General features: G+C 43.3%; 1 protein-coding gene across 4 annotated transcripts; it reads left to right on the forward strand.

Moving 5' to 3' along the window:
• Positions 1-3,565: 3,565 nt before the first annotated feature.
• On the forward strand, positions 3,566-16,466 carry tmem161a (transmembrane protein 161A). Of its 4 annotated transcripts, XR_013771930.1 has the most exons (12): positions 3,566-3,654; positions 4,208-4,311; positions 4,406-4,489; positions 4,724-4,815; positions 5,009-5,165; positions 5,325-5,540; positions 5,707-5,850; positions 5,970-6,083; positions 6,223-6,397; positions 6,533-6,629; positions 7,661-9,290; positions 9,422-13,822. XR_013771930.1 is itself a non-coding variant. In XM_079267665.1 (11 exons), the coding sequence occupies exons 1-11, from the start codon at positions 3,652-3,654 to the stop codon at positions 14,244-14,246; spliced, it is 1,491 nt and encodes a 496-aa protein (XP_079123791.1). In that variant the 5' UTR covers positions 3,566-3,651; the 3' UTR covers positions 14,247-16,466. The 4 variants fall into 4 exon arrangements, 3 of the variants coding, with proteins under 3 accessions (XP_079123791.1, XP_079123792.1, XP_079123793.1); XM_079267665.1 differs by lacking the exons at positions 7,661-9,290; positions 9,422-13,822 and adding an exon at positions 13,942-16,466; XM_079267666.1 differs by having other exon boundaries at positions 7,661-13,822.
• Positions 16,467-17,104: the final 638 nt, after the last annotated feature.

Consider the following 17,104-nt stretch of genomic DNA (forward strand, 5'->3'; position numbering starts at 1 on the left):
TTTCATGTCGGAGATGTTGGGCAAATGTACAGAATCTTAAATGTGTTTCTGCATATTTTCGCTGCTTGTGATTGATGGCAAATGTTGGCGTTAGAAAAAGGAGACGATGTTATAGCGGCGAATGAAACAACACGCATCTCTTTATGTTGCATTATTCACATGTAACAGGTCATTGAGTTCTCAAATGTTCTGGTTCATCATGTCAGTCAACACCAGAGATACGGACTCTGACTTGAGACTGCAGTTAAGTTACACACATTGACTGGTGACTTGACCTGGACTTGCCCCTCAAAGACTTGAAACTTGACCTGGACTCTAGCTTAAGGACTTGACCCGTAAAGACTTAAGACTAGACTTGGACTTGCCCGTCAAAGACTTGAAACTTGACTTGAACTCTAGGTCAAAGACCTGAGACTTGACTTAGACTTGCCTCTCAAAGAGTTGACTTGGACCTATAGGCCTCAAAGACCTGAGACTTGACTTGGACTTGGCCCTCAAATACTTAAGACTTGACTTGGACCTCAAAGACTTAAGACTTGACTTGAACTTGGCCTCTCAAAGACTTGACTTGGACTTAGGCCTCAAAGACCTGAGACTTGACTTGGACTTGGCCCTCAAATACTTAAGACTTGACTTGGACCTCAAAGACTTAAGACTTGACTTGAACTTGGCCTCTCAAAGACTTGACTTGGACTTAGGCCTCAAAGACCTGAGACTTGACTTGGACTTGGCCCTCAAAGACTTAAGACTTGACTTGGACTTGGACCTCAAAGACTTAAGACTTGACTTGAACTTGGCCTCTCAAAGACTTGACTTGGACTTAGGCCTCAAAGACCTGAGACTTGACTTGGACTTGGCCCTCAAAGACTTAAGACTTGACTTGGACTTGGACCTCAAAGACTTAAGACTTGACTTGGACTTGGCCTCTCAAAGACTTGACTTAGACTTAGGCCTCAAAGACCTGAGACTTGACTTGGACTTGGCCCTCAAAGACTTAAGACTTGACTTGGACCTCAAATACTTAAGACTTGACTTGGACTTGGACCTCAAAGACTTAAGACTTGACTTGGCCCTCAAAGACTTGAGACCTGACTTGGACTTGCCCCTCAAAAACCTGAGACTTGACTTGTTCTGGTTCCTCACAGATCCATTGATCCAACTAAAACAATACTTTGGGACACGTGGTGTCGAACACCATGTCTTGTGGTTGAAGGTCCTGTGTTTGGTGGACCAATGGGCTTGTTGGGTTGATACTGTATTCTAACAGATAAGGAAGTGATGATACAGTACATTGACTTGAACTTGCAAAAAATGACTTTTAAGCATGTCTGGTCCTACATACTGCGTATATTTTATACTCAGCAGCAAGAGATGCAGAAACATGCACCTTTATTGATTTTAAGGTAATATGCAAAAATGAAATTGTAATTAAAATGTGATCGCTCCATTGCTCAGAATGGCATTGACTAATTGCCTCAGAGGCTCAACCACACAGAGTTTGACATCGAGCTGAACAACTAACTTTATGTGATTCATGTTTACAGACATCTGCCCGCTGGCGCATACACATACATGCCCTCCGGAGATGCTGCTGCTTCGTCGCACAAAGCTCCATTTGATCGAATTCACAGCTCTCATTGAAATGTCATGCTCTTGTGCGCAAATTCACGGGGGCAGAGGATCAGACACATCTTCAGCAGACGGGGTGCCGCCAATTAGCAGAAAAGTGGGAATTCAATCAACTTCTGCGGACCACCCAAATAACATGAACGCACATGCTAAACACAGATTTGAATGTGGTGAATGGTTTTTGGAAAGAGATCCTTTGGAGGGCGTGCTGCTGGAAACACACGGGCCTCCGCTTCACAGAGGATGAGCTGACATTATAATGCATGTGCAGGCCAGTGTGTGTGTGAGTGTGTGTGTGTGTGTGTGTGTGGACAATCATTCTCGTCCTGAGTGACCAAGCATACCACACACGGAGGATGCATCAGTGCACCCAGAGCTGTCGCCCTGCCCAAACACCTCATGGTTGATAATAATCTGAGGCTAAGAGATCAAACAACATAATAAATCAAAGAAATTACAAAGATATATACTTTGTCTACAGGTTTGAAGATAACAATGTTGATATTATGAAGTATTTCCTTATTTTTATCCATCTAAATGGAAAAATAAACTAAAATCCCCGGTTCCTCTCGCTCCCCTCCCTGATGTCTGTGTTTTAATGCCAAAGTAGAGCGTAAGAGGAGCATATCTGAGACTTTAAGCTTCTCCATTTGCATAATGTTTGTTTCCATCCAATGAAATGTTCAGATACATGATGGCGGAAGCATGAAACATGGAGATTATCATTAGGAGGATCTCACGGAGGTGTTCAGGGGTATTGAGGAAGAACAGGGAACTAAGACGGGCAACATTTTACATTTTAATTAGAGATGAGGAGTGGGACCATGTTGGTGAAATGAAAGCTGCTCAGCTGGATACAGTAATAGGCTGCTTTAATAAGCTACTCGCCGACATCCTCGGTAGAGACGACCTCTGTGTGTTGTCCGGGCTCCCCAACATGGCCGAGTACATTTTCCCCCGTGACTCCCTGGCGGTTGTCAGTTTGGATGACGTGTCTGGAGACTCTTCAGAACACTCCTGAACAGTGCCGTGTGCCATCATCCACCACCAGGAAATACATATTTATTGTGCATTGAACTGCTGTTCCTCCAGAGATTTTTTTTCAACTTTTCAGTTTTCCAACAGTAATAATGTGGAAAAACTAATGTATTTAATACATATTTAAATATCATAATAATGTTTTTGAGTCCGTGTTACTACGAGTCAATGAAAGCACTTATTTTTCTCTGTGGCTGATATAGCCTAATGATATGTTGAATGCCATGTTTATTGCAGTAGTATTACTACCTTAATGCCAATTAAAATCATATATTTGTTTAAGCCTCATGCTTTCACATAAATAATGTATATGCATCTTTACATCAGACAGTAGAAGACATGACTGTCTTTTACTTCCTTATGTTTGAGTAATGGTCAATTCTTGCATCCTTTTAAGGGGATAGTAAACAAAAACAGAGGAAAAACGGGGCAAACAAAATCCAATGCTGCTTATAAAGTTTAGCCAATTGCTGAGAGTGCAGGAATAAATGTGTAATAAATGTTTAACATACTTGGCAATAAAGGGTTCTGATTGTGATTGCCATGAGCATTTTTTTTTATCTTTATCAACTCCTCTCTTCTTCCCATCTTAAAAATAGCAGCTGTGCAGTTAACATGTCCTTTTAATGTGCTGGTTTATTTGCAGTACAGTGGACGGTAACGCGTTCACTGACTGCTGCTGTAGTTTAATAATTAATCTTACCTCGTGTTTTCAATGTGAAACGTCACTTATAACCCGCAGCAGTGCGATACATGTTATGAAACAGTAGCACAAATTGTTGTGCTGGTAGGAAATTACAAGTCTTCCAATTGACAGACTTCCGGGGGAGCACTCGAAGGCAGCGCCCGGCTCCACTACTACATCCGGGACATTCGGCAGTTTCACATGCCAGTTGGTTCAGCTGTCAAGACTTTCCTGCATGTGAAGAAGCTCTCGGCAGCAGCTATTCTGGTCTTAACCACGTCTTTCTTTCGAGGGTAGAGATGGTAAGCTAATTCACACGCACCACCACACCAGGCATGAAGTCACCAGTCTTGACATCCTGATGTAAAAATTCGCATTTGAGCTATTTTTGCCTATATTGGTCACCACGAGAGCTGGTGTGCTAATGCTAACTACTTAGCTAGCTAACGTTTGCAGCAGCGCTGACAGGTGGCGAAGTTGAACTAAATTTAGCACGATAGCCGCTTGCTAACTTTCATTCATTTTGCAGGAGCTTTCAACACATCCTATGCTTAATGCATTTTTCACTGTTGGCTGTTTTAGAATGGCATGCGACTTGACATCTACCGCAGCCTGTGATATGACGAGTAACTCACCTTTGTTGCGGCAAAAACTGCCTGTTCTTTAAACTTTATTAGGTAATTTATGCCGAGTCACCTTTAGATACGATCTTGACTGACTGTCACAACTGTAGACAAGGCCCGCATACTCTGACGCAGTACTTGCTGACACGTAACATTAGCTGATTTCATGTCCTAAAAGGGTGTTTTTAGAGTTGGATCTAATACTTAGACATGTGTGTGTTTGCTCTGACAGGCGCTGATGGGAATCCAGCTGGTGGTCAGCTTGCTGGCCGCCTGCATCATGCAGAGGATGGCGCCACATTGCTCATTTGCACGCTGGCTCATCTGCAATGGCAGGTAGAATAACTCCTTCCAATCAGGTTACACAAACGCATAATGTGAATGTGCTCGGTATGCATGCATACATACATGTGCCTGTCGTTCCTTTCAGCTTGTTCCGGTTCAAACACCCGTCAGAGGGAGAGCTTTGCGCACTGGCAGGGAAGCAGATGCCCAAACCGACCAGGAGAGACAGGTGGGAGTTGGGGGAGAGGACTGATGATAAAGAAGGGAGTCACAACAACGTAAAGCTGCCTGGAGGAAGAAATTGTCTTTAAAAACAAATCTTATGTCTAGACCTGTGCACTCCTTTAGAGATAACGAGTAATGCCTTTGTGTTGCCAGCGCTGGACTGTACTTCTGTCCTTCTTTTATAGCTCAATAACAGCAGAGTTAACGTGGTCGTGTGTCGTCTTTGTTTGATTTCTAGGAGACAGAACGGGGAGAGTAAGCCTCTAACTGTGCCCAAAGACATTGACCTTCACCTGGACAAAGCTCCAGTCAAAGCTCTCGACTCGCTCGGTAAGTAAACACTACTTTATCCACATCACGGTGACATTGGTCATGTACGAACACCGCTCAAGCGCCGCTATTGACTCGCAATGCAGTGTTTACATTTTTTGCCATAGTCCCTGCGTGATAAGAAATCATGGATCATAGTTTTGATTACGATTCTGAGCCTACTAATGTATTTGTGTCTTGTTTCTACCTTCAGTGCTGCGGTTTTTCCTGGACTACCAGTGGCTGATAGATTTTGCCGTCTATGCAACCGTCGTCTTCCTGTTCACTGAGGGTTATTGCAGTGTGGTGGATGCCAGCAAAGAGATCAATCTCGGAGCCATCTGGTGTGTCCTGACTGTTCTCTTCAGTGTGTATCCTTCAACTGTGAAGTCACTGAGTTACATATATCTGTGAACAATTGAACAGAATTAGCTTATTTGAAGACACAGTGGTCTAAAACATGGGGAGTGTTGGACTGGATGAATGCTACTTTTCCTCTTGGTTGTTTTGATTTAACCCACAACCCTCAGAAAGACCCTTCACACGCTCATGCGCCACTACTTCCTCTCTGAGGAGGGCGGCGAGCGCTCGGTGTGCCTTGCCTTTGGCTTCCTGTCTCTGCTCGTGGCCATGCTGGTTCTTGTGGTCAGAGAGGACTACCTGGAGTTCGGCCTGGAGTCGGGCTTTTCCAACCTCTTTGACAACTTGGAAGTCTTTGCCAAACAGCAGGGCTACGCTGACTGGTCGTAAGTATCTGTTCCTGCAAAGACACGTTGTTAGTTTCGTACCGATTGACGTTGCATCAGGCGGTAAGAGACACCTCCTTGGTACCATGCATGAGTCACACAGACTTTACCTGACAAATATTTGTGCTAGACGCACCCCAACGTTTGTTGTTTTGACGCCCTTCAGAATCCCAGTGACCAAGCTGACGGTGAAGCTCGGTCTGGCTGCCTTCTCTGCTTACATTGGTGCTCTGCTGGCGTTCCCCGGCCTGCGATTGGCTCAGACGCATCTAGATGCAGTACAGATGAACTCAGACCGACCACTCATCCAGTAAGAACTGATTCATTTGCCACCGCAACAAGCAACTCCAACAAGTACTCCATGTCTGATTAACAAACATTCCGTTAGCAGTAGTTTGCTTTCTTAGAAGTCTTTAATGTTTCCTGCAGGATTCTGCTGCACCTGAGTTTCCTCTCTCCAGTCATTGTGCTGATTCTGTGGGTGAAACCCATCGCAAGGGACTTCCTGGCCAATGCACCTATGGGAAAGACCTCAGTAACGCTGTGAGTGCACTTACATATATATACTTATTTTATCCACTCCAACTAATTCTCAAGACGGAAACAATGGCCACTAATGCAAGATGTCCTCCAAAGGCCACATTTGAATTTTTCTGATCCTCTCGAAATCTCCCGCTTGCAGAGTTTCCAGTGAAGCGTTTGACTGCATGCGCCTGTGGATCGTCGTGGGGTCGTGTGTGCTGCGGCTGTTACTGACTCGCTACCACCTGCAGGCCTACCTCAATCTGGCTCAGAAGTGGGTGGAGCAGATGAAGAAGGAGGCGGGACGTATCGCGGCTATTGACATTCAGAGAAAGGTCAGATATTCATGAAGGACTTGAGCTCGGAAACAGTCTGAATCCAGAAGTTTTTACATAAAGGGAAGGTTTACTGGAATTAGAAAAGGGAAAACTCCCCAACCGTTAACTCGGCATAAATATGCTGTTTTTCAGGTCACTCGTATCTTCTGCTACCTGACGGTAATTACTCTTCAGTATCTGGTTCCTGTTTTTCTCATCCTCTTCTCCACACTGGCACTCAAGGCACTGGGTAAGTAAAACCTCCATCATCGTGACCACTGCATCAGAGGAAGAGACCACTCTGCATCTTTGTTGCAAAATATAGATTTCTGGGAATAGTTGGACATTTCGTGAAATATGTTTAATTAGTGAGATGAGGAGATCTGTCTGTTAAATGTGAAGCCTCAGCCAGCTAGCTTAGCGTAGCATAAACTCTGGAAACGGTGAAACAGGCAGCTGCTGCTTCTAGCCAGAAATAGTCCAACATATAACCTCCGGATTGAAAAAGTCATAACATGTTGACGAGTGATCTTTAGATGTGCTGACGGATTGTGTTACCTACGCACAGAGCCAGGCTTGTTGTGTCTAACCTGGATAGCTAGCGAGCTGCTGGCTGTGGCTCTATATCTACAAGACGGATAGAAGAGTATGAAAGCAAATGTCCCAAGATGTCAAGCTATTCCTTATAATGTCACCCTGACACATTTGCAGCGACAGTGGAGTTAAATATTAGACCCATTGTTATGGGAAAATATGTCATGGTCTTATGCTTTAGGATTGAAGAATGTAAGTCTTTAAAAATGCAGGCACAAAACCTATTTGAGTAGATGATTCTATCAGTTTTGCATCCAGGTGTCTTGTTTTTGTTATCTGTTATCTTGTTATCTGTTTTCCTGTGCATTGTTTCTGTCTTCAAAGACGGCGACACACAGGTCTAGATTACAGTACTTCCTGATCAGCATCAGCTGAAGAGCATGACCCTCTGTATGTATGTGTGATATGTGATGGTAAAACAGGCTTATTCAGACTCTGTATTTCTTGTGACTGAACTCTTTGATTGGGTCACAGTGACCCAATCAAAGGAAGCAGTATAAAGGTCCATGTATCTGACTATGTTGTCAGAGCACCTTACACAGATGACGGCGATGTGTCTGTGTGACGTGTTCTCTTTGCTTGCAAGCAAATAAATTGACTATTACAACTTTGATCGTTCATCCAGACTCTGTTTCATTTGACATTGATTTGTTAACACTTTAACACTCTTCTCCCGACTTTTCATAGAAATATTCCACAACAATTTGGCGTTGTCGGCAGGATTCGCTGTCTGTCTATCAGAGCTCCAGAGGGACTGACCGGAGGAGAAGGCCTCTCCAGGAATCCACAACTGAAGTTCCTGTCTCATACCTCATTAGCCGAGAGAGAGAGAGCCGGCAGACCCGAGGGAGTTTCTGATTGACGGCACGCGAATCCAACGAAAAAGAATTAATTTCTACAAACGGGTAAGAAAGTTAAAATTCCAATTGTAAAAGTAATGGTAAAATTAGACTAAGGTCATATAATTTAACAGACACAGATGAATGGTCAAGTAGTCATTTTTATTTTATTATTTGGGTAAGACAATTGTTTTTGACGTTCGTGTTTTCGTTTTACGAATATGGTTCATGTAAACTCCCTTTTTCATTTTCTGGCATATCACTATTTGCACGCTTTTACGTAGAAGACAGGATTGTGTTATACGGTGATGATTTAACTCAGAATAAAAACATTTTGAGATCGTAGACACAGATCGCTTGACTACAGATATAGGTTTGTTGTAAGACCGTTGTTATGCGCTAAATACGTGAATTCTACTAAAGTAATTGATAGAATAAGATTCGTGCGCCAATACGTGAATTCTATACTGATAGAATAAGACCGTGACAAATAATTAAACGTGAACTTCAAATAAGGTTTTTGCAAAATTTTTCCTTGGTAAAGAAATTAAGCCTTACGACGACGGTCGTATTGTAACGGTAACGTTAACGTATCCACGCCTGAAAGATGGGTGGTAAAGATAGTAAGAGCGCGGAGCCCTCGGGTCCGATAGTGGATGTGATGAGACAGAAAGATGGAAACTGGTGTTTAGAATGCCTCACGTGCTGGTTAAAGGAGTTTGGTTTTCCTGAAAACGGCTGATTGAGCGCCGCGAAGCTCAAAATGTTAAGAGGGGATTTAGAAGGTAAATTGAAACAGATTAAATGTACGAAGAAAGACCGAGTCAAAGACTTAGAAATAAAAGTGAAACATTTGGGAATGATAAAAGTCATAGAATGAGTCTGAGCAGCCCGATGCCAAGGTCTTACCTCCGATAATAAATTAATGTGGGACAAGGACAATCAGACTGCCAAACAATTGGAAAAATGAACTAAATTGGGATTCCCTGAAAGAGGCAGTTTTTAGCCTATGATTAAAATTTGATTAACTCAAAACGTGCTTGGAGCAGAGAAAGAGGTGAAGCAGATACAAATAAGTTGATGTCCAAGAGGAAACAAAAATAGGTGTAACTGTTTAAAATAGACAGAGAGGCATATGAGCAGAGAGAGAGAGGAATGCAGGGGTGAGACACACACACACACACACACACACACACACACACACACACACACACACACACACACACAGAAGCACGCACACACAGAAACACAGAGATCTAAGCATTGTATCTCTACATGAGACAACGTTGTCTAACATTTGCTGCTGAACTTTCGGCAGCTGTTTTGTTTTGTTTGTTTTGTTGATTTTTAGTCCTTGGTCCTGGTCTGGGGATTCCGCTTCCTGCTGTATGCTCCCCAGCCACAAACAACTTGAACGACACCCACCACTCAACACGTCGAGGATGAAGAAGACGAACGAGACTCGTCAAAATCTACAGGTACCATGTCAATGCTCACAACTACAGAAAATGTCTGCGGCATTCAAACCTGCAGTGAGTGCATACGACAATGGTGAAAACTGGCCGTAGCGTATCAACATGCGGTGACAGCCCTGACTGAACTTTGTAAGAAGGCTTTCCGCCATCCATAAGCCTGGAGAACATCACACAAGAGAGTTGTGTGACATGCAGCATGCTGAACATGAGGATCAGTTCAACAACGGACAACAGAGAAGTTTCGTCAGCACAGATGCAAGCATGCCCAGCTGATCAGGGCATGAGAGGAAGCTGAAAGAGACTTTGACACACACCAACTGAAGACTTTGTGTGCCATACATGTGGCAGCTTGAACATTGAGGAACGGATGCTCACGCTCCATGAACAAGGAGTGGTGGGAGGGCTCGACAATCAGCCATCAGGGGGGGGTGCAGCAGGGACCGGAGTGAGACCAGAGCTGGACCAACGACGCGCACACAAATACAACACAGAGGGTGAGTTAACTTTAGATTCTTTAGATGACAAACTTGTACATTTAATACACACATTAGGAACTAGACAAACACCACTCACACCCACATATGTATTCGAATGAGATTGAAGGATTTAGAAAGTCACAGCAAGTCACGTTAACTGTTAAGAAAAAAAAAAGAGAAAATGTTTAGACTGTCACATGCAGGCTGATTCACTTCACTGCACAGCACATGGGTTACGTGAACGAGATGCAAGGTTAGAGGAAGTAAGAGTTTGTTGGACAAAAAGTACTGCTGCTGTCTGTTTCTCTGTGTCCCACACAATCTGAGTTTGTAAAGGGGGAGGATTCCACATGTTTCCACATGTTTCCACATGTTTCCACATGTTTCCACATGGTACAAGCCCAGGACTGGTGTGAAGGACATGTCTGACTGGCAGCAAGTCAGACTCAATTCACTGACTTCAGCAATATAGAGGATCCTGGTAATGTACAGTAACAAAGGTGACTTACACAAATCAATTTTATCAGTAAAAAGAGTCATTCAACTTATGTTTGATAAAACACACACACACATCTGTCAACATGGCTGAGCTGTCTCAAATGAGAGGCTATTGAAAGTATTACACCTGTTTTTGAGTTTTTATTGAAGGCTGTATTAATAATGGAGTGTGATGATTCACCAGTGTGCACACTAAAATTTACCGGTAAAGAAAATTCATGGTCTGAGGGAACCAATTGAGTGACGATTTGGCGAACATTTGTAAGCAGGTTTGGTGCAGCCGCGAGCACCTCAAATTTCTAATCCACACACCATTATGTCACTCATCCCTCCAGACTTATTTCGTCGTCGACTTGGCCAATGCATATTTTATTTTATTTTATTTTTTTATTTTTCCTGTACCTGTGCACAAGGACAGTCAATTTTTTTGCTTTCTCATAAAGGAAGAGTCTCTACCTGGACCCAGGTGTCCTTAGGGTTATTCAGAAAGATAGGATTAGATTAGATTAGATTAGGACAACTTTATTAATCCCCAGTGGGGAAAGACTTTTGCCACCCAAAAGTCCTGATGTATTTAACAAAGCCTTGTGAAACAATCTGGCTGATTTACACTTACCAAATGGTTCAGCCTTTTTACGATATGTTGATGATATCATGATTTGCAGGCCAAAGAAGAAGCATGTAAATTAGAATAATTTAGACTTACAGTTGTCCTATTTAGGTTTTGGCTCAAGCCTAACCGTCCAAATTGCAATTTGCTCTCGATAAAGTTTCATATCTGGGACATGTGATCACAGCAGAGGACAAAAACCCTCCCTCCCAAAATAATACAGGCAATTCAAACTGTGCCTAAATTATGAACGAAGAAACGAATGATGAGCTTCTTAGGAATGACGTCATAGTATAGAAAGTGGATCCCAAACTAGTCAGAAAGAGAGGTACTCCTCTCTTCCATGATTCATGGTAATATCTTTATGCGCAAGACGAACTGACCCAGACTGATTACTTGACTGCTGTTTTTAATGACATAGAGGACGCATTACTATCAGCTCCGACACTTGGACTATCTGAACTTGACACACTGTTCATCCGATGCGTTGACCTGAGAGACGGTTACATGACATTAGTTTAGACTTAGGAACAGGGGGGAAGACAAAGGCCTGGTTACTCGACTAGGTTAGACCTCACAGCACCAGGACCTCCTCTGTCTGCATGCTGTTGCACGTGATATTGCGACATGTTTCCTTATGCTGTTTTTTACAGATTAGAGCAAATGAATACAATGGATTTGCCTAACACTACTTTGAAACGATACTACCCTTAATCCTAACACTCTTTTTCCTCCTCCAGCAGATGGAAGGCTGATTAACTATGTAGTTTCTCTTCAACAGGTCTGCATACAGAGACCTGACCTCACCGACACTCCCACTAACGCTTTTGATCCCATTTCAACAGGAAATGCTGAAGCTGTTGTTGTGAAGGCGATTTTTTTTTTTTTTTTTTTTTTTTTTTAGGTTCGGTGTGTCTACGGAAATATTTCTCACTTAGGATATTCGATTGTTGTAAAATTATGTATGGCTTAGCTTAGATAGATTGCTATGTGGTCTCTTCCATCATTACGCTAAATTAGGTTACAGCAGAGCTTATCGTACTCATGGAAGCCTGCAAACTCGCCGAGGGTAACACTGTGACTATTCACACTGACTGCAGATATGATTTTGGTGCATTATGGAAACACAGACAGTTTTCTAAAATCTGACGGTAAACCTTGTTTGCCTAAACATTATTTCTCACTGAGTTGACTCATGGGTTAGACCATGTGTCAAAAGAGGGGATGTTAAATGTTAAGCATTAAATGAAACACTTAAGACCAAGTTAGCTAAATGTTGTGCTGACACAGGTCTGTCTTGGACAAAAGCTTTTGGTTTTCCTCCCCATGTGGGCACGGAAGCACCGAGAGCACCATTTCCCTCAAACCGCCTTATGCGAACATAAAATGTAAACATATTGTGCACAATTGTCGTTTGCTCTATCTAACATAAGACAACAGGTAGCAGCTGCCCTCCAGAGACCAGCTGAAGGACCTCTCCATAAGCTGGTGATTTCGAGGTGGTGAAAGACTTCAGAAGGAAGTCCATTCCAGGTCCTCCTCGTCACTCAGACGGCTGTCAAAGTAGCTGAGATGACAACTTGGGTTCATGCGTCACACTGCAAAAAGGTTCCAGATCCAGGAGAAGCTTCAGGTGAGCGAGCACCTACACCAAGTGTCAGCCAACCGGCACCACCGAGGGACGAGAGACGGACGACGGTGCCATCGACAGATGAGATGCAGTGATTCACGGACGGGATCACGACGAGCAGTTAGCCGACAGACACGTGCGTGTTCTGTGTTAACTGTCTACAACTCGACGTGGATGCCACGCAAGAAAGACGGCTGGAAGAGCCCCTCTCGACACGTGTTTATGCCAACAAACACAAGAAAAGGAGAACGCACAACAAAGATGAAGAGCAACCACGACCAGCGCAACAACACGACTTTTGACTCAGACAATGACAACTCAACGACGCATAACTGTACCAGACGCACCGCAGTAAAAAAAAAAAAAACTTGAAACATGATCTCTCAGCTCTTCGCCAAACAGCTGACTATGTATTGTCGTGTGGCAACTAACGACCAACAACTTGACCTGTTTCCTATTACTGACTATGCGGACGACTTTGACAGCGACACAGACTCCTTTGATGATTTTGATGCGCAGGTCTAAAAAACAGTTTTTGATTTCTGTCTTTTTATTCTTTTGTGTTAATTGAATTATATTGCCTGCTACATTTATGGGATCTTTTATCTCACAAGAACTGTTTTTCTTCAGATATTTCAAGTGATGTATTTTCAAATCATACTTTTGGGTAATACTTCTGTTGTTATTGAAATTTCCTTATAACATATTTTACTATATTGTGTGATTACTATGTAATCAAAGAGTGGAATGTTATGGGAAAATATGTCATGGTCTTATGCTTTAGGATTGAAGAATGTAAGTCTTTAAAAATGCAGGCACAAAACCTATTTGAGTAGATGATTCTATCAGTTTTGCATCCAGGTGTCTTGTTTTTGTTATCTGTTATCTTGTTATCTGTTTTCCTGTGCATTGTTTCTGTCTTCAAAGACGGCGACACACAGGTCTAGATTACAGTACTTCCTGATCAGCATCAGCTGAAGAGCATGACCCTCTGTATGTATGTGTGATATGTGATGGTAAAACAGGCTTATTCAGACTCTGTATTTCTTGTGACTGAACTCTTTGATTGGGTCACAGTGACCCAATCAAAGGAAGCAGTATAAAGGTCCATGTATCTGACTATGTTGTCAGAGCACCTTACACAGATGACGGCGATGTGTCTGTGTGACGTGTTCTCTTTGCTTGCAAGCAAATAAATTGACTATTACAACTTTGATCGTTCATCCAGACTCTGTTTCATTTGACATTGATTTGTTAACACTTTAACACTCTTCTCCCGACTTTTCATAGAAATATTCCACAACACCATCCATTGTAAATGTCAAGTGACGGTGAAACATCACAATAAATAGTTTCTTTCGAGGGTCTACTTTCTTCCTCTTCTTCTCCCAAGTTGAGCTGTAAACTCTAAATCTTGCCTGATCTCTACCAATCTTGTAGGGGACTTCTCCTGGGCCCCCGGTGTAGAGCGGGCCCCCGGGGTGACACCAGCACTGGTGATGCCCACCGCGGCCCCCGTGCTGCCCGGAGGTCTCGATGAAGACGAAGAGGGGATGGAGGATATGGAGGAGGACATCCAGGCCACAGTGGCTCGCCTGTCGGAGGCCTTCATGGCGCTGCGGTCCGTCCTCACTCCGCTCTTCTTCAGAGGTCTCTTCGCCTTCCTGACGTGGTGGGTGGCCGCCTGCCAGGTCATCAGCTCTCTGTTTGGTATCTACTTCCACCAGTACCTCATGCAGAACTAACTGACTAGTGCTCAACCTGCGATGCAGCTCCAGCCCTCTGCTGCCTGCAGGTTTCCTTTGCAGCAGCACAAAAGCAGCTATGGGGGCAGTTAAACATTTTTGTTTTGTTTTTTTGAGAGGAGACAGGCGATGGACACGGTTTGTTGTATTGACTGGGAAAGGACTGTATATTTTACTGTGGTTCATTAAACCAGGGGGCATCGATCAGAATGCACTCCAGACAAGATGTTCCTTTTAGAGGTTCATTGACAATCGTCAAACAAGCAATTGTGTGTGTGGTTCTGAAATAATCATTAGTAAATACCTCTATACAACATTGGTTTCTAATTAGGACATACAGGGTCAGAATACAGGCCGTGATAAACCGGTCCGGGACTCCTACAGCCACCACTTGGCAAACAAGGAACGAGCTACTAACTATCAGAATAGATTGCCGTGCAAATGACACAATATAACACTTATAACTACATTAGACTAACACCAAACTTTACATCCACTTACTGGTTGTTTGCACGCACACAGTCTTGAAAGTCAAACTCTGAACAGCAACATAAACTCATCTATTTACAGACACGGCCGTCATTTCGCGCCGCCACTCTCGTTCAAGCCTTTTCACTTCCTCAATGCCGTTAATATTAGTCCGCGAGCAGCTGACTGCCGTCGTCTTCCGCAAGGGGCGTCGTGCGGTTCCTGCTCGGCTGCTTCTCCGAAACCCGTCTGAGGTCGTCCTTCGTCACACTGCTGTTGTTGCAATATAGACTACCGGTACCTTGTTGCCCTCGTGGCTTTTGTTTGTGACCAGCAGGCTACTGGTATCCATAACACCGAGAGAGCTGGGGTCTGTATCACAAAGCAACATCTACTTAGTCTGGCTCTCTGTGGGTTACCCGGCGTCACCGAGTCTCACATTAGCCATCTTTGGTAAGCGGTATCACAAAGCTGGTTATTGTCTGGCTCAGTTTATCACAAGAGCCGTGAGAGGATCACTTGATGTGACTCAGAGATATAATGAGCTTGTTGTGTTAACAGGTGATAGTCAGTATAATCACACAAGTTCAATAGCACAAGAAGCTTTTAGAAATAGCTGGAATCATTTCCTTCATGGCTATAGATAAGCGTAAGAATGAGGTATTTTCGACATGTTCAGTGTTCTAGAAGAGACAGTCTGTTGCTTTGTTTTACTGTATCATGAGTGATCCACTTACATCTGATCCTCTGAAGTTAGCCTTCTCTGATTCTGTCTGATAAACGGGCGTTAAGCCCAAAGATATCCAGCTGACCCACTAATGTCACTTCATGATACATGCCCCCAGACATCGGCTCTTTCAACATGAACCTTTTCCAGACGTACCTATGCCAATGTTACCTGAATAGTTCTTTACTAGAACATTGTTAAATGCTGCTTTTAAGATGTGTAATTGGTACCAGGGTAAGTGTTCGTGCTTCCTCCCTGTGTAGCTAACACGTCATATTGTTGCGAGGGACTCTTAGTCCCCCGTACGGAACCGATTCAAGAGTACTAAATGTTTTTTTGTTTTGTTTTTTCTGCTGTAAGGTGTTTATTTTAAATGTGTAGTAAGGCTCCGATCCATCATGTTGAACGTGAGTCCAGCTGTGGTTTCTGTCTGTGTCGGCCAACAGCTGAAGACTTTCCTTCAGTATTCCTAAGTGCCTGGGAGCTCAGGGATTTTGAGTCTATCTTAAAATCTCCTTTCTCCCAAATCGTACGTATTTAGAATGACTAGAACCTGTTAATGGATGAAATGAACACTCCAAACCCATTTCTGTTTTGTTTTTCTTCCTTTTCAAACACTACTCACTGGCAACACCTTTAGTTGCAGTGTCTTAATTAGCTTCATCAGCTTTTAGTTTTTTGCTCTTTTTATTGCCTATTATTATTATTATAATAATTCATGTACGTTTGATCAAAGCCTACTTTGAACGAGTTTTGCGTCCGTGGATTTTATTTATTTATGAAACATTGCCTCGAATAACTTGTTGTTGAGAAATGATACAGATGCTGTTGTTCTGAACATTTTTGTATTGTTTTGTAGCAATTTCCGGTTTTCAGATAGTATATTTGATTTGAATGCTCTGAAATCATTAAACTGTGAACTTCACATGAAAACATTGCCTTTTTTTTTTGATTTCCTGAATGCATGGTGTGCAAACTTTTAGCTGTAACTGAATTATTTTTATTTTGTGTGGCTCAATAAAACGTTTATTATTTTCAGACTCGTGTCCGCTTGATGTTCACACTTAATTCTGCTTTGCCTCCGAGGAGCGTGGGAGATGCTGCTGATTGAATCATTTCCTCTTTAAAAAAGCCTCGTGCATGACAATGGAGTGTCTCGCCGCCGTGCTGGGTCCTGACCTCTGACCCCCAAGAGGGGCCAAGTCAGTTCAGTCGGTGCATGTGCAGGACCCAGACTTGCCCTACAGACGGGGCCGGCCTGGTCTCGGGGGAGCAGACCAGACATGACCCCAGTGAGAGCCTCTTTTCATTCAGGGAGGGGAGACGACAGAGGAGGACCCGGGCTCTGCTCATAGTTGTAGGATACTGGCAGAGTTATGTCAGACAACCAGCTGTGGAGCCTTTTTTTTGTTTTTACTTGAAGACATAAAGGTCCCCGGGCTTTTAAGTGGCCCATTCTTGTTGCTCTTGTTTGGTGGCTGCGTGGTGCGCTGCCTGACGGGCCAGACATGATAATGAGGGAGTGAGTGTGTTCAAAAAGATGGAGCGGAGGTGGATAAGACTAAATAAATGGACACATGAAAGCTTGATAGCCACGCGGCGGATGGCATTTTATCTGTCTTCAGGTTGTACAAGAAAAGAAACGGACACATTTCTTTAAAGC

Source organism: Melanostigma gelatinosum (assembly GCF_949748355.1).
Source record: "Melanostigma gelatinosum genome assembly, chromosome: 4".
In the NCBI taxonomy this organism is placed as follows: domain Eukaryota; kingdom Metazoa; phylum Chordata; class Actinopteri; order Perciformes; family Zoarcidae; genus Melanostigma; species Melanostigma gelatinosum.